Source organism: Ooceraea biroi, chromosome 6 (assembly GCF_003672135.1).
Source record: "Ooceraea biroi isolate clonal line C1 chromosome 6, Obir_v5.4, whole genome shotgun sequence".
NCBI lineage: Eukaryota > Metazoa > Arthropoda > Insecta > Hymenoptera > Formicidae > Ooceraea > Ooceraea biroi.
Window position 1 is genome coordinate 5,029,721 of NC_039511.1, and position 20,148 is coordinate 5,049,868.

The 20,148-nt window shown below is 45.5% G+C and overlaps 1 protein-coding gene across 10 annotated transcripts in view; it reads right to left on the reverse strand.

The window, feature by feature from the left end:
* Window positions 1-20,148, reverse strand: part of LOC105281995 (tropomodulin) — a 46,564-nt gene that overhangs the window by 4,480 nt on the left and 21,936 nt on the right. For 3 of the 10 annotated variants that reach the window (XR_894409.3, XR_002193449.2, XR_894421.3), the window contains exons 2-10: window positions 13,395-13,547; window positions 13,132-13,299; window positions 12,548-12,674; window positions 12,232-12,452; window positions 11,986-12,140; window positions 11,807-11,903; window positions 11,542-11,689; window positions 9,829-9,947; window positions 4,431-4,486 (exon numbers count right to left, since the gene is read on the reverse strand). Coding sequence is in view for 5 of the 10 variants with exons in the window: in XM_011343620.3 (XP_011341922.1) it covers window positions 9,844-9,947; window positions 11,542-11,689; window positions 11,807-11,903; window positions 11,986-12,140; window positions 12,232-12,452; window positions 12,548-12,674; window positions 13,132-13,299; window positions 13,395-13,547 (1,173 nt within the window). In the remaining 5 variants the exon portion in view is untranslated. Of the gene's footprint in view, window positions 1-4,430; window positions 4,508-8,612; window positions 8,693-9,828; window positions 9,948-10,186; window positions 11,097-11,541; window positions 11,690-11,806; window positions 11,904-11,985; window positions 12,141-12,231; window positions 12,453-12,547; window positions 12,675-13,131; window positions 13,300-13,394; window positions 13,548-14,195; window positions 14,499-20,148 lie in introns of those variants that run through there. The other 7 variants (XR_894422.3, XR_894412.3, XM_011343620.3 and 4 more) reach the window with 7 other exon arrangements.

Below are 20,148 nucleotides of genomic sequence, written 5' to 3' on the forward strand. Positions count from 1 at the left end.
AGCGGTAAACACGCGTATGGATTTCATTTCGGCGGGAGAAAGAAATCGGTCTTGCATCCGTTTACTTTTTCGCAACTGTTCCACTCCGTTTCCGTGCCCGAGTTGTTTATCCTGACATAATTGCGGCAAATAAATCCCAAGCAATCACGATGGAGCGTAGATATACCATTACGAAGCGGTCGAACTATCGGCAGGAAAAACGGACGACTCGGCAATTCCGGCGTGATGACAGGTTTTCCATGAAAACGCGTCGAAAAAAGCTCGACGAGAGAGAAGACCCACGGAGGTCGCCATCGAGCTTTTCACGCTCGACTGACACGTTCCCTAGATTTCATCTTCCTCCTGCTCCTCTTTCCGAACCCCAACGAAAATCCTAAAGTACTTTCATCGTACTTTCTTACTGTTTCCCTCCCTCGTCCATCCCAAGCTCCCTTTCTTGCCCCCCTTACGATCGCAAAACATCGCTACAACCTCCTTAGAAATGTCCTGTTTTCCCTTTTCTACTTTGCTCCCCTTTCCCACCCTCTCCCATCCTGCTGCTTCCTTTTCCCTATCTCGTCTTCGTCGGCGGTCTGTTTATCTGTTCCAAGATAATTCGGATTCTCCTCTCTTCCCTCCACCCGCGGTATAGGACAAGCCACTTCGTCAGAATTTAATGCTCCGTAAAACGAGGCTTCTCTCTCTCGCTCGCTGGTTCATCCCGCGGTCTCTTCGTGTCTCTGACACTTCCAAAGTCCGCGACTGAATCCGCTTTATCATATCACCGCAGTTGCGCGCGGGCGATTTCGGGAAACTCTCGTTCCCGAAGAAATTTGCTCGCGCGGGACATAGGCGGGATAAGTAAAGCCGACGAAAGCCTCGACTCGCTTGATAAAAGTTGCATTAGCACGGGACTGATACGAGTAGTTTTACTTAGTACTTGACGCATCATCATGCAATTTCGTGGACAATTACGGAAATTATATTATATTACGAATTATTTACGGAACTGGATAATTACGCAATTGTACACGTGTCTAAAAGTAATTATTAACACCTGAGACATCCTGTATTACAGTATCGATTCGCGCGTAAATCTGATAAACGAAATTCGTGCTTCGCAGCTGGGTTATAATCAAATTGTTAAAATATGACATTACGGTAATATTAACTATCGACATTATATATTACGTAATGCATAATTCCGACGACAAAAAGGATGAAAAATAATTTTGTTTCGGCAGGCAAGAATTTCTATATTTCCGAAGATGTGCCGAAAAGCTAGCAATTTGCGAATGCGCTTTTATGACGGATCGCGCGCTTTACGTTGTTTTCAAAACTTGGCAGGCAGATATCAAAATAACAAAAAAACTCAACAGAAAGAGTGAAAAGAAAGAATGAAATGGAAAAATGACGTTCGCCGATAGAAATTCAAAGCAATCTCTTCAGTAATTGAAGCTTCCATTATTTTCCCGGCGATACTGCGTACAACCAACTCTCTTTCCGTCGGTGCATTTATTTCCTCCGCGTCTCTCTGTGTTTCGAAATTCATTCTCCTATTCTTTGACATAGATCAGCATTTCTAAAAGTATGCTATCCAGAAAATTCGGTTTCTTCCCCAAAAGAGGAATCGGCAACAAACATTTCGCGACACGACGATCGCAATGGAAAAATCTTTTCGAATTCGTAATTTCGATTCTTCATTGTAATCTTACAAATATTATGATATTAAGCTGCGATGTTTTCCTCCATGCGATGAATATTATTTTTACAATATTCAATGATGCATATTACAAATGCTCTTCAGAATTTCTTGTGTATTCTTATATCTCGCCACACAGTACCATACTATCCGACGTTGATCTTGAGAGTGTCTCTCTCTTGTTTAATCACGATAAATTAGTTTGTGAATAGTGAGAGTACGATCTCTCCATGCTTTTATAGTGTATTAATTATCCATTAATTACTAATGTTGTACCAATGCTATTTATGTGCAATGTGCTACTGGTTAACACATATTGTTAACATATTCTACATAAACAGTATTTCATTAAATTGATAAATAACTATACAAATAATGACCGTGTTATCTATATTTCATTATGATATGCAATTGGGCTAAAATGTCTGTTTTGGGGGTGCAAACGTGTAAATTAGGTACAGGCAAATATAAAGAGATATCCACAAATCGTTAATTTGTGATGATGCATTCCTAAATATAAAAGTAACAAATGCATAAATAATGATTAAACAAATATACCAAGTGCACGATATAAAAATACAAGACATACATTATCCATCGTTGAATTTACATCTGTCCTTTATCGGTCACACGTTCAAACGCGTCGAGCAATTTCCAGAATCATTTTTAATACAGAAGAAGCTCCAAAATTGGAGCTCGTATTGACAAAGTCGAAGTTAAATTCATCTGGAAGAGCAGAAGGCAGGGTTTCCGAAGTGCAACCTGCGCACTTTATCCGCGACAAGAACGATTCCGAGTAGCCCGAGTTACACGTACGAATTACATACGGCTAATCGAGGTAGGTTTCAGAAAAATTTACGGTACCTACAGCTCGCTAAGCGTGCCATTATATCAGGTAACGCGTGCGATACAAGCTTGCATGCGCTTAACTGCATCGGTCGATCGATATAATCGCCAGCAAGATCGGCCGGCTGGTACAGGAACACGCACATCGTTAAAGAGAGGTCTTGGGCCTCACGAAAAGTACGTATCGGACGTTTACCGCGCTCGGAAAGATATTTTATATCGCGGTCTCACGAGGGAGTTACGGCGAGGGCGAACGCGGGGGAGTCGCATAGTTATATCATAATATTATATCATAATATATTGCGAATTGGATTGACGGAAAGTCCATACCGACCACTTTCGCAACATTCAAACGCAAAACTTATTCAGAATTAATACAAGCTTTTGCATTACCAAAACGATCCGTGCGAGTCTTTTCCCAGTGCAGGAGTTTGACGCAAAACTTTGTACTAATTCTTAATGCGGAGTTTTGCTGCGGAGTTTGAATTTTGCTAAGGAGGTCGGCATGGACACTTTCCGATAAACCCAATACTTGGGAACGTGCAGGTTTCGCGACATTTGCAGCGACGAATTATTTTTCTCAGCGAATCGGAACCGCCAGTTGATCCCGCGCACACTTGGCAGATTCGAGACAACAGTTACATCAGCAATTAATTACTTAATTCGGCATCTTCGCGCAAGCTACCGTCCGCAATCATCATTCCGCCGTACAATTTCGGGAATTGCAATTGCGCTGCAAAGGAAACGAGAGATCGTGCAAATATTCGTGCGTCGGGAGCGGACGACGCAACACGCACCGCGCGTCGGGCGGGGAAACGACGCGCGAACGAGAAACGGAGAAATGCTATTAAGCGACCAGCAGTCAGCGATACACAGCGCATCCCGATCTCGATTGCAATGCGCGTGTCGTCTCTATATCAACGACGACGTCCCTTTCAGTCGTTGATCCTATGCAAATCTCGTACGCGCGCGTGGTTATTTCAGAGGACGCACTCCACGTAAATCAAACGCTAAGAATCGATTGCCAGCGGCTGGCAATTTTCGCGAACGCGCTGATTAAATTATATACCAAGTGCAAATGCTTTTTTATCGTTGCGCGAGACAAAGTTGACTGTTTCGTTTGTGCATTCGGATAAGTGCCTGCCATTCTCGTTATTTGCCAATTTATCGGATTCAATATATATTCTTACACAAAAGAGAATTCAGTTACTACTTATTATTATTATGTAGCATTACTACTTAATATTATATAGAATTTTAAAAAATAAACAAAAGCATCTTTAGGCGGTTGAACATGAAACATAGTTGCACTCTTTTTCACTGGTTTTCAGTTTTGGCTTATAATTTGTGGTATGAGTATCACTTGTTATAAGGCAAGGGATTAAGTTTCTTGACGAAGACTCTCGTGTTTCTCGAGTCTATTGTTTATTCTGCTCTGCCGTGATCCTTCTATTGTCTATCATTCTTATTGTCTTTTACTGTAGTATTTTCCACCTGCTTTTTGAATATTTGCAATCCCCCTTGTCAAGAGATAATTATCCTCTTAATTAGTGCGGGTTTGAGAGTCGAGTCTCGAGATTTTCGGAAACAGAGAATCCTCCGATTTGAAGGTGCAATTGTCATTATATTATCATTGTTACGCGAACAGGGTGTCATTAACTATTATAAGCGTGCTATTTCTCGTCTCACTATCGCCATCCCGCTTTCGCGAAATCCAACAGTTTTCTTGGTAATCGCGACAGCAAACGAGACAGGATAAATGGGGTTAAGCCTCTAAAGCGATGACATTAGCGGTGAGATCGGTCGACGTGCAAAGGCACATACGAGTGATTTACATAAAATGTAACGTGTAATGTGCAGTATATAATCTAAATATATGTATGTATATATGTACAAATAATACCTAGGCGAACGCCACTTCGCGTTAGGATGTCGCCACCCCGAGCCGGGACTGCCGTACTGCAACAGACACCCGAAACACTGTCATCATATGCGTTTAGCAACTGAAAGAGAAGGGTACTTTACCGATCCGCAATGCATGCCGGTAAAGAGAAAGTGTGCAAGAAAACGGAAACGCAAACACAAAACAAACTCTGTCGCTCGAGCTGCAAGAGATCCGAGAGGCGCGGATTTCAGAGCGATCCTCGATTTATTTCATCAAAAAAGGAATTACACACGAAGGATTCAGACGTTAAATATACAATTCATCAATCCGGGCGATTACTCCTGGTTTTTATCGGAATCGTTACGGCGGCAATTCTCTCTGAACGTACGCGGGATTGTCTCCGTTTTTGCGGGAGGGAAAGAGGTAGACGCAGCGTCCCGCAATCTTGCTGAAACAATCGCCGGGCGATTTCCAGTTTATCCGCGATGAATGGCACGAATGGCCGGTACGCGATATCGACCCGCAATCGTTACCGAACAAAAAGCACATTACACGATTAAAGAGACGTACTCCGTGAAACGCGGTGCGTACTCGTCGCGTAATCCGCGCCGTAAAATAGCGATTCCGCCACATGGCGGGTAACAACGCGACGGAAACGTAAAACATCCTCGCGGATCACCGGGCGCACGTTGCTTTTTAATTGTCTTTCATTCGTGAACGCGCGCTCGTGTTGCTTCCGCCAAATTGTTTCGCTCGAGCAGGACGAAATGGTCGTTTCCATCAACGGCACGAACGATTTTCTTTTTGTACCGTTTGCGATTAAACGACCGCCGATTTTATCAGTCTGGCCGTTAAACAAAAAGAGCTTCGCCCTCGTGTCATCCACCTGCGCCAACGAAATTCATAAATATCTCATAATCTTCTGGGAAAAGTTATTATTCGATTACGCGATGAAAATGCTCGATTTCTCGAAGTACCGTTCAATCTAACGCGCGCAACGATACTGATAATGGATCGAAGATATCGCGTTTCCGTTATATACCAATTTATTTTTTCGTGCACCTCTCGTGTTCGTGTTGCATGGTCGAGCGACATGGCATGCCTGGAAACGCAATATACGTCAACCTCGCGAGCTGCTCTTGCGCGTCAACGTCAAGAACCCCTCAATCTTTACATGCGACACGATTTTTGCGTTTCGCAAGGAAAAATCGCGGAGAGAAAGTTCTCATCAAGTTTTCACCAGCGTCAGGTCGAATTGTTCCCGTCGCTGATAAGCCGGCAACCCGTAATTACGTTCGCCTCCAAAGCGGCAGCTTTGGAGCTCGGTAATTTATCGACAGCAGTGAATGTTAAAGCACAATCGATCGCGTTCCATTAAATTTTGTTGCTGGATGCGCAATTTAACAGATGAGAGAACAAAGGACCGGCATCTAAAGATTTAATATGCATTAAAGGCGAACATGATATCGACTCGCAGAATCGCGAAGAGCAGCTCGATAGGCGCGAAGGCGGACTTCCACGTCGACGCAAGTTAGTGAGAAAAAATCCTCTCGTGAAACTCGCAAAGACAGGCAAGAACAGCGCAATGTTAGTCATCAGACAGAGGATCATTAATCTAATGCACGCGGTTCTTTCCGCAGATTTCATGCGCAAGGAGATTTCTGGTCCACACGACGATGGAGAACAATTTCTGCGACCGGCAGAAACGCTTAAAAGGCTTAACGCGGCGACGAAAGATCTCTCAGAAGTCCTGGAAGTCAGAACTTTCATCATTGTCGACGTCGACGTCTTGCCGAAATAAGACGGTGGAACGCATCACGCGAGTGCCTCGCGAACGAATAACGCTGATATCCGCGATATCGCAGCGCGGTTTTATGGGTAAATAATCGACAAACGCGCGAAAAGGTCCAAATACCGTGAAAATTATTACAATTGTTTCGCATTAGCTGAATCATCGATCCCGAATAATCCACGCAGAGCTATAGGGTGATCGGAAAGTCACGCGGCTCGTGCGTGTAACAAGAGAGCGACGCTTGAAAGCGATAAACGTGAAGATTTATTTTTCCACATAAATATCGCGTGAAATGAAAATTATAATAAAGTACCGATGCAATTTCTATGTAAAACTGTGCAATGGTTTTTCAACCAAAGTTTATCAACTTATTGAAAGAATGTGGAGCAAACTGCAAGCGAAGCTCCATAAATTTTCAGCTTCTGATTCCATTACAATGAATAATACAGGATGTTATTACTAGTAATTGTTCATGAAAGTCCATTACTCATGTAAATCTAATTTCTCTTAAAAATGCAGAGAATAAACGTTCACCAGAAAATAACAGCGCGAAGCGCAAAGAACAAAGATTGCCTTAATTAAAAACTCGTAAAACCTAAAATGGCAATAAGCACGGTCATTTTTACGGTCATTTTATGGTTTATTTCAGCTCTCGATGCAACGCGATCTTTAAAGATACGCGTTACGAGCGAGACTTCGCCGTCACCCTATAAATCCCGCGTAACGTAGGCCACCCCCATCCAACGATTAACATTTCACGGTATGCGGGAACGCTGCGCGAGATATTATTTTAAAAGGCCGCGCAATTCGCGGATAAATATTAGCAATTTCGCGCCGGCTCTCTCTGCGCGAGCGTTTGCGGACTCATTAACGCGCCTCGCGCAGTTAATTCCCGATGAAAGAGTGGATTGTTCCCTCGGCCGGGTGATTTGCATTTTAAAAATAACGCCGCACTCCGCGCGTTTTGTCATCGTTATGACACCCGGCGCCGATCTGCATCAGCACCTCATAAAATTCCGCGGGCAGTAAAACCCGGTAATTCTCGCCGAAGCGCGTTTCGAACTTCGAAGGGAGAAGCCAGAAACGCTTATCCCGAGGGAAAAATCCAAGAATGAAATCGAAGAATGAAATGACTAAGGATTCGACGATTCAGCTCAGAGATTTCCGACGATTTTCTACCATCCGCGAATTAGCCGATTGACGAATTGAGAGACTTCAGAACTTGACAATTTCGCAAGATCCCGAAGACAGATAGCAAGGTCTAAGGATTACGGAATGACTCATCGCGCGGCAACCGACATCGAAAAAATTCAAGAATTCTAAAACCGCGTATGCTTTCACGAGTCTCGTGAAGACGCTCGACGCTGGCGTTGCGAGATTTTCTTTTTCGACGTACGCGCATGCTAATTTCTCCGTAAAGAAAAGGGAGGAGGACCATTCATCCCTTTCGCGGAGCGACTTGAACTAGCGAGTCGTAAGACGAGCATGCATAATTGAGAGGTACTATTAGCTATGTTAGTTGTGAAAAAGATTCTCGATGAGGCGCGATTCACTCGGTACGGGACGTCAGTCAGCTTCGGTTGCACCAACGTCGACCTGTGTTAAGTTGTCTTCGGGCTGACGGGTTAACGTCGGCGGGACGTCACGCGAGGCGAACAAAGCTCCTTGGAGCCTTGCTGCCGTGGAAATTAACGCGTCACGGCTTCATCGGGTTTGATAGGATACATCTAAAATCTCATTGCATCGCCGTCGGGGCAGGCGCGACTGATGATGGTGCGCGTACGTCGAAACTAAGATCCTCCATCGGAGTCACGCGACTTACGTCGCAACTCAGCGAGCGCAATTTACCGTATCTTTTAGCGGCATTTTAGCGCGACAATTACGATGTAATTGAAATTTAAAAAAGTAAGATAATTATACAAATTTTGTAAAAATATGATTAATAATAATTTCAAGCTACTAATAGAGTTAAAAATTTAATATTACAAGAAATGAAGAATATTGTACCTGAAGAATCCATCAAAAAAAATTTCGAAAAATCCCGTTTACGCTTGCACGTTAAATCGCAGCGCGTCGCGTGCGATCTCACGAAACAGAAGCGTCGCAGTCGAACTTGACAAATCGTTTTCGCGAGTCTCGAGACGCGGGAAGACAAAACGTTGCAAATCTATGTCGGAAATACGTAAACGTCATTCTGCGTTTCGTGCTTTATCTTATGGGACGAGTATTTCGTTCTCGATCGGGTTCGCACGGCCTTTCTCGCGGCGCGGTTCGTCCAAAAAGCGGTGTTAGTGAAGCTATAAAAATAGCGTTGGCGTTAAGCCTTCCCCGACCCGGGTTAAGCTTTCCCCGGCCGGGAAAGGTGCGGCTCACTTTGCTGAACGGTCTACCACACAGCTGGTAGCTACCTTTCATTGAATCAAGGCAGGTTTCCTGTGGTTCATGTTAAAGAATCGGAACTGTAGCCGCAGCGTTAGATCTTTCCGTACTGTTGGGAAAGAATAGGTGTCGTAAGTACATATCGCAGCTTGGACTCGCAGAGTTCATCGTTCGTAAATGGTAAATGTTCGCGATGAGAGAGGTATCACGGTACGATTCTCAACCAGCAAGACCCCGACAACAATGAGACAAGTAGTACTTATCGCTAATTATTTCCTCAGTATTATAAACATTCTTCAAGGTAAAAGGTGTTAATTCAACGTGTCTTGCAGCGGTATCCATCCATATTCGTTTTGTTTCAGGTTTGCGGGTCGAGACTGACAGCTGCTAACTCAATATCGCGATATCGACACCGCCCGTTATTAAGGGGACGCGAGCGCGCCGTGACGAACACCTACATATGCAAATAAATGGGATGTAACATGAAACGGGCCGGCAGCCCATCAGTTCTGCTTGCGAAGTCTTGTACGATCTCATCAAGGTACACCGGACTCGCATCGTAAAAACTAGGTCCTTGTCATTCGTACGTAACACGTACGATAGTAACGGTACGTTGAAGTGTTAGAGCGAGCAAGCGGTATAATGGAAGAACGGGCATAACAAAAGGAAAGGAATGCGAAAGAACAGACTAGACATGGGAAAATGACGCCAATGCAAAGATCGTGCGATCAGTTTTCAGGAAATGAAATGTTAGTAACGTGTGTCGCTTCATCGTGTAGTCCTGTTTCGAGACATCCAAGGGAAGGGAACAAGTCGCTGCATTCGCTTAACGATGAGACAGGAAAATGACCACCGGTTGCACACGACTTTCCTCGCAAAAGAAGTCTAGGATTGAAATGCAACGTAAAATGCAAAACTGCAAATCGTTTCGTTTCTGATAGTCAATCTCAATCGAATGCTAGGAGTCGCATTCAGGAGCCATCACGATAACTAAGAATGCTGGATCTCATCAGGCCGATGCACTTTTTTTGCACATTTGTCATAAACAGATATTAAATAACGTCTATTCCATCAAAGAATTAAAGTGTTTGAGAGACAGCACATTCCGAGATCTTAAAATTACGTTAAAACGTTCACGAACGAGCGTGCGCCAATGCAAATGGTCAATCGAAGTACGTGTATTAGGAGGAAGTTCAATCAAATCGTACGCGGGGAGGACGAGCTTTTGATGGCAAAGCTACTCACTGCGCTGCAACAGCGCTACGCTCTGTTTTTTAAGTCATCTACGGGAAGAACGGTGAAGGTAGCAGGACCACCAGCGATCGCTACAAGCTTAGCTCGTTCCATGGGTTCCACACGGCGGACTGGCCAGATAAACGAGTCGATTAAAATTGCAGATAATCCAAATGATTTACGCGCGCTCAAATTGGGACTTTTGAACTTTTGATAGACGTAACGGAACAATGCTGAAATCTCGTAACTCTTGCGCTAATTTTCAAGCAATTTCGAGATCCACAGCAAATATTCATGAGATCATTCGCATTGTTCGCTGTAAAATGGAGTGCAATTATGCATGCAGTAATGAAGAAACGAGAGGAATCGGTTTTCGGTCGGAAAAGATTTGGATGTACAATTTACGTAACAAAATTGCATGTTTTGCTCGGAATTTAGACCAGCATTAAAGCGATAGTATAGTCGAAATAGCGTTTTGTAATGTTACTTTGCGACGTTGAATTTAGAATTGAGTGATACGTAATGAATTATACAGCATAACTTAAGCGCATCAATCGCGTTTAGCTTCAAAACATCTTGAATACTTTGTCTTATCTTGGATAATCAAGAGTATAGAAAAAGCTGCATCAATTAACGATCACTAAGCGCGAGTTTGATTAATTCGGTTAACAAGGCGTTGAATGAAAAAGATAAAAATCGGTCGACGAACCCATACCAAATTAAACTACCCTAATCTTCGCTTCTCTGTGTTTCGCTGAAAATTAAAAACGGACAGATCACAGTCTGGCAATTGTGCCGCTTGCTAAAATTATCTTTTATCCTTAATATCCTCAAGCAGACGAAAGAGATAAAAAATATATTTAAGTTTTAACAGAGTGAGAAAAACAAGATGCCAAGGAAAGAAGAGGTACAAAACGTAAGATGTAAGACGTTCAACGTGTTATAGTGGAGACAGCGTTTTTCAAAAAATATTTATAAATTTATCATGTACTTCAAAATAAATTCCGAATCTCAGCGCTGTAAGCGCTTGAAAAACACTGTGACGTGAGAAATTTGGAGGGTGGCTCTATAATTCTCGACAACACAAGGACGAGCCGGGGTCTCATAATTACCTCCGTGTGTCACTAGCTAGAAAAATAATAAATGAATACAGCGGGATGAATGGATGACTGATGAGGTGTGCTACAGTAAAGCGCTACGTGTGACTACGAAGCAGATTCGCGGGGATTAGAAGCATTTCGTCACGTGGTCTCCATAGTCCCCCATACAATTGCTCCCATCTAAACGGAAAATTAATAGCACTATTATCACATTATCGCCGTAGAGAAACAATGGTATCTGTATCATGACACATCCGCGAAACGCTTCATTGCGCCTCTAATGCGCGATTTACGACACCTGCTCGACTCGAGTTATTGCGCGCTGACCTGTGAAAAGAGCGCGAGAGCTCGATGCAGCTGCGCCAAGCCCATACATTAGACTAGACTCCTCTAAGATTAATCTATAAAAACATTCGAGACGACGCGTTAAACATTTTTGCGCGAGTGAACGCGTTAATCCAAGTGTCAATCAGTTTAGCGAAAGACACCTTTTTCATTCCCCAGAATGATATTTTCGCACGTCTTTCTCGATTGTACGTTCCTGCTTCCTGTGAGCTACGATATAACGCCGAAAAATATTATTTGATCGTCGGGAGATCGTTGCGGCGATCCTTCGTGTACTTACTCCTATCGATATTGCGTTGCAAGTGTGCAGCGACGCGATGTCGGGCGTCGTTGAATTCCAGATGCAACCCGAGCCGTAGCAACGTCGGGTTTTGTTCCACCAGCTGCGTGATCTCCATCTCGATCTTGTTACCCAGCACTTGTGACCTCTGAAAGATGATGCAAAGATTAATGATTAATTTTCGCGTGCCTTTTTTCCATCTTCTCGCGCAAGCGAGCACGCTTCATCCGCGTGATTTACGCGTGAAGCTCGAGCGAAAGCTTACCTGATTCGAACATCGGAATTCCTCGATAGCTTTTGTCTTGAGGAGCGATCTGATGAGCCTTACTATCACAGGTGGGCTTATGAAATTCGTCTCCACGCTGAAGAGTGAAAATTCAGAATTAAAACGCGAGAAGCAATTAGCGAGAAATGGATTTTAATAAGGATTCTTGCGATGCGCACTTGAGGACTTTAAGCGTCGAGTTCTTCTCCAATGCATCGGCCAGCCGTTGCGCGGTCTTGTCGTTCAGCCCGACGTTGGTCAAACTCAGGGATTCCAGATGCGTGTTCATTTCCAAACCCTCGAATAACTGGAGGAATTTTTCGTCTGAGATATTCTACAACACAGCATTCAACAAATAATAAATTTAATCTGAACAGAAATAAATTATTCCTTCGTGAGGACATTATTACAGGGATGACACTCACTTTAATATTGTTCCAGTTCAGCTCGACCAGAGTCGAATCGTCGTTCCGCACTTGTTTGATGGTAGCGTCGACGTCCGTGTCGTTGGGCGGCTCCATCGGGTAAACTTTCGGCTGGCTGGCCTTCGTCACTCCGTCCCAGCCGAGGCCGACCGGTTGTCCAGAATTTAACAGCGACGCGTGATACTGATCCTGATTCATCATGGAATGGAATCCAAGAATAGCTGGAAAGCAGCAGAAGAGGCGAGGTTTCAGCCGCTCGTATTTCTGCTTCCCCCGATACAATGGAGAGCCTTGAGAAACGATCGGCAAGTCTTACCAGCAAGATCAATGATTTCCTCCTGGGTAGCAGCTGAAAGCGCCTGCTCGTACTCCTCGCCGAGGTCTATCGCGATCTGTTCCTCCGCCTCCTTCTCCTTCACGGACTCTTGCGGTGGAGGTATCCACTGAAACATCGCGATGCATGCAATCGCTGCAATATGTATATCATCGTACCATCTTTATCCTGCTGTACGCTGTAAGCAACGTTCAGCAGGACGTGCTATTAAATTTCTAGAAGAGCGTTCCTTTTCTCTATCATAATCTCAGGCTTTAGACTTTCACGGAACCGTGACGTTAGACGCTACATTATAAATATTAGACGAGTCAGAAAGTTTTTCTCCTTTCCTTCCAAGAAGGCTCCTCCACCGTAAAGTGATTGTTCGTGCTTAAAACAATTTATTTCTTTGATAAGATAATTGCCTTCGTTTTTGATGATTTTTTTCTATATATAGTGTAGTTATATATTACGTTGCCATTTGATAACACACCACTTCTAGTGTCACCTACTGAAATACCGTCACGATTTTCTGACTCATCCAATTTTTATACGTCGTCTCCCAGATATCCATAATCTATACTCACTTTTTTACCTCTAACCACACCAGGAACGTACGGCTTCAATTCTGGAATATCAGGTGTCTCTAGAGCCTGCTTGTTGATGTGCTCGATGAGTTTCTTGCGATTCAGTGGCCCCGTGGGGCTCTTGGTGCACTCATAACTGCAGCGTTGCGAGGGTGGCATGAAACTGTCCTGTGGGTGTAGGGTAAATTCAGTACGCTGAATGGGACAAGATGCGACAGAGACAACGACTTGCGCTGATCCTGCGAACCAGCCAGCATACTCACGTCAGGATCCACTTCCTTGGCCAGTATGTTGAGTTCCTCGGGCGTGAGCTCCGCCAGCAGTTTGTCCACGTCAATGTCGTCATACTCGCTCAGGTCCTTGCCGTACAGCTTGGCCGCTGTCGTCATGGTGGTCGTCTTGGTCGACGAGGAGGTCTGCAAATCATTCCATGGTTCCTGATCAACAACCGAGTGTTTCCTCGACATCCCGCGAGATTCTACTCTCTCGAGATCCGCTCGAGGAAGCTCTTCTACCTGACCGGCTTTTCGCAACGTTCGCTTCGGATAATGATAACAAGTCGCGATGGCACTTGCAAGGAGGCGCATCCGCGATGCCGCTCTCAAGACAAAGAAAGAGTGCCGCCGGCGTTATTAGCGATCCGCCCCGATCGATATTAATTATTCAGCGAGCGCATTGACCGCGCGGTGGACGCGTGAAGCGGCCCGTTCGATACGTCGGACGCGTCAGCCGCTCGGCAAGGTGCTAGACTCGCAGGCCGCGTCGGACTTCTGTTATCGCGGAAGCGTTATCGCGGAAGCGACGCCGAAAGCTGGGCGCTCTCTTTCGCACGGGCGCGATCGACTGGCCGATCCGATCACCCCGGCCAACGACGGCCGCGTATATAAATTCGGCGAGCGTCCAACGCGGCTGATGCCCTCTGACCCAGATAATTTGGGATCGATTTTCATTGACAACTCGCGTGCCAAATCGTCATCGGCAGCGGCAGCGGCGGTGGCGACGTTGCCTCGCCGTCGGCGCCGCTGTCCGACGGCCGGGTGAACCGGGCCCGTTCCGGGACTTACGAGGTAGACGGGACGCGTCGTGACGTCAGCGCGGATGAATGCGTGCTGATAGCTCCAGGGCGTGGATTTAAAAATCGAGTGACCGCCTGCACTATCCGACAATGTAGAAACGCGCACACACACGCACGAATCAAGCGCACGCTTCACTGACAAGCCCACCGGATCACGGCTGATCGCGGCAGCGCCCTTTAACGCAGACAATGCGATTACGTGACGGCCGAGTCGATCCTGCGCCGGCAACTTGTCCAGATTCACGGATCTCCGGACAGTACGCACCGTTTTTTTATTCTTGTTTAAATATATGAGGTTATGTAAATTGGAACCTTCTTCGAACGTAGTTTACGAGAATGCGACGTAACGAAAACGATCGTATTGATACTATTGATCGTGCTGATATCGCTTGGACAACTGCACAACGCTGGAAGGTGTTATGGCGAATGGGATATGCGCGATTGAAGGCGGGAAATTTGAAGGCGCTGCGACGTCACGTTGCATAGCAAACGCAGAAACCATGTTTATAGAAATAATAATAATTTATTTTTATTCATTATTTCTTACGCTGTATATTTATATATTCAATTTATTTAACTTGCCACTTGATTATTGAGACTCAAATCTTCCTAAGCGACAGAGCATTCGGCGAGTACTCTAATTTAAAGATATTTTACAATATTATAATATTAATTTTATAATATATTTTATATTTTATAATTTTTTATAATTATTTTATAATTTTATAATATTTATTACAATATTAATATAAAGATATTTAACAATTCTCTTTTGATTGTTTTGCATTGGGGAAATGACAAAATTATTAGTTTCTATTTTTAGTTAATCTGGAAAGTTACTCGTGCAATCCTGAACGCAAAACTCGCGATATCAGCGCTCTCCAACTTGACTCTTACATCCTTGAGAATTTTTATTGAGAGACTCGCGGAAGACTTTCGATAATCCGTCAGAGATAATATTGGCATGACGCTGCATTACATGCAGAAACGAACCGTCCCCGAGTCGACAGCCTCTCACTTCTTCTACGGTTTTCTGTGATGCAATTACCCTTTGTGCTAAATTACGGAATACCCTCAAGACGCCGCGGCACGCTCGGGGCTCTAACTCAAGTACATAATTGTGTTACGGACGATTTTGCTAATGGTGCGACTTTCTAAATAATATTACTTTCCAAATAAATAAATAATATTTTTATTTTTCTCGTAACATCTCGCTTATCTATAATCTCGTTCGTGTTTGCGCTTTTCGGATTAAAAATGCATTGATTCAATAAACCTGGATTGATAACTAATTTCTTAACGACGTATCGATATAACTCTCTATCGACTTCGGTTTCATTATTGCAATTAACGCATCGCTTCGCTGTTTAGAATGCATCGCGCTCGCTTAACTCTTTTCGTTCAGCGTGCATTAGAAGTCGGTATAAATTTATGCATGCGCTCATGTGCATCCGGTAATGCGCGGAACCATGCAACGCGAGTCACTCGCATATTAATCGAGCGCCCCTCGTCCTCGTTTCCTGAGGCTGACCGTGAAACCGGCACGTGAATCCAAGTTGCCAAAACCGGCAATTTTCCATCCTCCGCCTCTCTCTCCGCGTGTTCCTCCCCCTCTCTCTCTCTCTCGTGATCCATTCCATCTTCTTCGATCACGTAATCCGCGAAGCCTTGCACATTGACATAATCGACCTGACAGCGCGACGCCGCTCAAGGTCACAGCAAGAGGAAGATCTCGAGCGAGAAGGGGGATTGATATCGCACCGAGGAGCAAGTGGGGGAGGAAAAGAAGTGAAGGAGAAAGAGGAGAGGAAGGCAACAGATCGAGTGGACGAAGGGGAGGGGGGGATACTCTGATGATACGCGGTGGTCGATGGTCCAGCTCGAGGGAGAGACAGCGGGGCCATCCCCGTCGACAGTCTCGATCGGAGTGTCCATCGCGCGTTGCGGCGCGCGCTAGTAGCCGCGACAAGCCCGCAAAAATAGCTGAGGCCTCCTCGCTGAGGCTGGCACCCTCCCAACAGGCTATACTTGGACATACCCGCGCACACGATTATTTATAGTGAGCGCGAGAGCGCGGCCACTGGCCTTCTTACGAACTAACTAGCCGCGGCACCAACCGAGAAGACATTCCGCCGCCCGTGACCTAGGCCCGCATTAATAACGACTTCCACCCTTGCGACCGCGAAGGACTCGGGCACTTTGCACTCCCGCCGGAACCCACCGGTCGCATGCACCCATGCACCTTCGCGCACCTTGCTCCCTCCTCGCCCTTTGTCGGTCTATCAGTCAGTCTGTCTGTCTGTTCTTTTCCCTCTTGCTGGACTTTCGCTCATGGACCCTCTCGTTTCAGGCTGTTGGCTTGCTTCAGGTGTCTGTCGATTTGATTCGGTTTTGCTGCAGGATTACCATTTGATCTTTGGCGTCTCAAATGTAGAAGATCGTTCAATTTTCTTGTTTTCAGGGGAAAACATTGGTCTCGCTGAGAGTAGTGAGATGATAAAAGTTTCTTTTGTAACATTCAATGGATATTTATGTGAGTGGACTGTTGTGTTTGGTAGTTTTTGAGTATTTGGTTCAGGGATCCTAAAGTCGCTCAATTTTTAAATTTGGACGATGAGGATTGCGACGACTAACTAGCAGATCGAAATAAACAACAGCGAGATGAGGTCCAACGCGAAGATGGACTAACCGTGCAATTTGAATGAGCTACTAAAAATACACCATCTTTCATGTTTCGCGATATCACACACGCTTCGTTATTTTCCTCGCTTGTCATTCCGACGACCAGACAATCGTCGCGAAAAGAGACTTGGAGACGCGAAAGACACTTGCATGCAGATGGACCGCGTCTGTTGGAGATATTTTTAACGAAATTTCTCAAGTATTTTCAATGTTAAGGTGATGTTCGGAGCCCGCGGCGCAGCAGAACACCAAGCGCACGTCAGCAGCACGTGGTGGCCTGTAAAAGTGGCAGAGGCGGGGATTACTCTCCGGCCAACCCGCAGTAATTTTGTTTGATTTCTATCTCGCATTTGCAATTTGTTATTTGTCTAATTTACAGCTGCTTTCCAACCGATCCCGAGTACTCCGTTATAAGGAAGTAGGACGAAAATGCTGCCGTGACGAAGCGCGGCGTGGCGATAGAAAACGCAACCAGTTTTTTTTTCCTTTCGGCTGATGGGAAAGCGAGTGGTGCACGCATCTCGCTTATATCCCGCGCGAGCAGACGAAGCGGTCCGCGACGCGACGATTGTCGTTGACGTTAGTCTCTAACGGCGGTTGATCGGCCAGCAGATGTGGGAAGTGAGAGCTGCGTGATCTGCATCATCGTGATCTGCATCCGCGAGAAGACGACGATAACTCTCTTCGATATACAGCTCCGCTAGTTGATTGCATTTCCTTATTCGTCCTTATCTCTCCGGCAGCTACGCGGTCATCGCTCGCCAGAGGAAAGCGTCATTAACGCGGCTATTAAAAACGTATTAAACAGCTTCCGGGACGAAGATCGAGAGCTCGGCGGTGTCGCAGTCGGAAGATCTAAAAACGCGAGAATTGCATCGGCCGATCACTCGATGTCAACTTGATTCTCGGCGAGAAAATTCGCGTAATCGTGGAAGAAGTCATGTCGACTTCCTCTACTGGTCGGACGGACACCGCCTCCTTCGCCCGGTTTCGTCCAACGTGTTTGAGTCAAGCGATCTTCAAGCTTCGTTTGCGTCGTAACGGTCGTTAAGCATCGTTTTATGCGCCGTAACGTACCGCCGCAACGGTTTCCACGGCGTTGTACCATGCTACTAGTATTTATGCACGTCCAACAGCTGGCGAATACATAGTATTAGGAGACATTGTTCAATGACCTGGAGCACTTGCTCGCTCGCTCGCTCATTCCGTGCTCGACGGGCATCGCAGATCAAGCGTGTCCCCGTAATCGACAGCTATTAATGCCGACACCGTTCCGTTTTCGAGTCGCGTGACTTTTCAATCGGTCGCATGCGACCGCGGCTCTCCCGAGAGAGAGCCGCGTGTGTAATTACAACGCTCGCCGTGTAATAACGGTAATAACCGCCGTGGATCTCGTAGTAGTTAGTCTGCGACGATCGCCACATAAATCACGCTCCTTCGGGACGATTTATCTGGCGCGGCTCGCGCTTTACGATCTCCTCGTCAACGGCGGATCGTTTCGCGCTCACGTCGAGATGCGAGCGTGTGCCAAGCACGCGTGTTACACAATGTACCACCGCGATTCATCAAACCGTCGTAATCGACGTGTATCACCGCCTGTATATCCACCATCGCGCCACTATTGTCTTCTTCGCGCCGCGCCGGGTGGATCCGATCCAACGATGCTCTCGATCCGCCTTCCGATCGAGCCTCTCGATCGCTCCTCTTTCTTTCTCTTTCTCTTCATTTCTCTCTTTGTCTCTCGCTCTTGATCTGTGTACAAACAGATGCCTGTTGGCGGTTCGCCAGGCACTCGACGGGAATTAATAAAATCGCCCGGACCCGGAAAGCGCAAAGGTCCCGCAATTGTGAAAGTGTATTGATATGAGCCCCGCGATCTGGGTTATCGTGTCAGTCTCTTTTTCAATTAGCTGGCGACAAACCGACGGATGTGAAACTCTAGTTAGTAATTAGATCGACGTCGCGCACCCGTAGATCGAGATGATCATTGGAGTCAACACAAACGAGGGTCTAATTGGGACAGGCGCGTAATTAAGAAGTTGAGATACAATTGAGCGATGAAATTGAGCATGTAAATTGGGAGCGATTATTGGAGATATCAAGTTGGAGTTAAATCGAGACCAAAGCGATTACATTAGGATGAGCTACGCAGGAATATTTGATGCGCGTTTTGTCCGGAAATAAATTGCAGCAGCGGCGGCCAGTTCGGATTCATGCTCGAGAGCTTTGTCTCGATGATTCTAATGTCTTTTTGCTGTTTCCAACTGGGCTTGTTGCGCTTTTATTCGTCTGAATTCCGAAATAGCGGCGGAGTAGCGAAATAGCTGTTAGCAATTTGTCTGCGCGTTTGTCATGCTGCGCTGATTCCCGGCAAAACTGCTGGCTTCCACATTTAATCGCGCTTATATCAATTTGTAGCTCCATCCGCTGTGACGTTCGACAGACCGCGTGAATATTCATCGACGACGATGCTTCGATCGACTTCCTGGTGAAGCCCTCCTCCTGCAATAATTATCAACGTCGCTGGCGACGAAGCGTCACAACTTGTAATGTAGCCGACACGTTGATATCCCCTGACGAACCCATCTCATTCGCTAAATTGAGCGAATCTATCGACCAGCACGTGCTACGATACCAGGAACGCTCGTTCGTGGTATCGTAGGTCAGTGATCGCTGCAATCACTTCCAGTTATTTTCGATCTGCGGTCGGGTATGCGACATTCGACACCATTGCATTCAGTTACCCTTCAGCAACGTTACATTATGCATTATCATCGGATCTGCGAAGCTCTAAAGCCTCGCATTTTTGGAATAAATCAAATATTTAAATTGAAGTAAATTTTGGAAATCATTTAAGCTCGGGGAAGCTCTCTTAGTCGTCAATTTTTTAATTTTCAGTGTCGCTGTCAAAGAAGTCAATAGGATAAGCGCGAAGCTCTTCTAACGTCTTGTGAACAGTCTCGTCAAGAGTAGAAGCATGAATGAAGTTCTCTATTCGACTCATCTACGACCGGGAGCCGTAATTGAATATTCGTGCGATATATCCAGAAGGCTAAATTAACTCTGGCGAAAAGAAATTCGCGGTTTGCCAGCGGCAAGTACATTATGTGTGCTTGTGTGTGATTAGCGGACGCAGATGTTTGGCCGAGTAATCAAGCGGTCACGATATTATACCATTTCGATTACTAGAATAATGGAGCTAGGCATATCGCCGATATGCGCAGCAAGCTGATCAAATATTGGCCGATCGTTAATTAGTG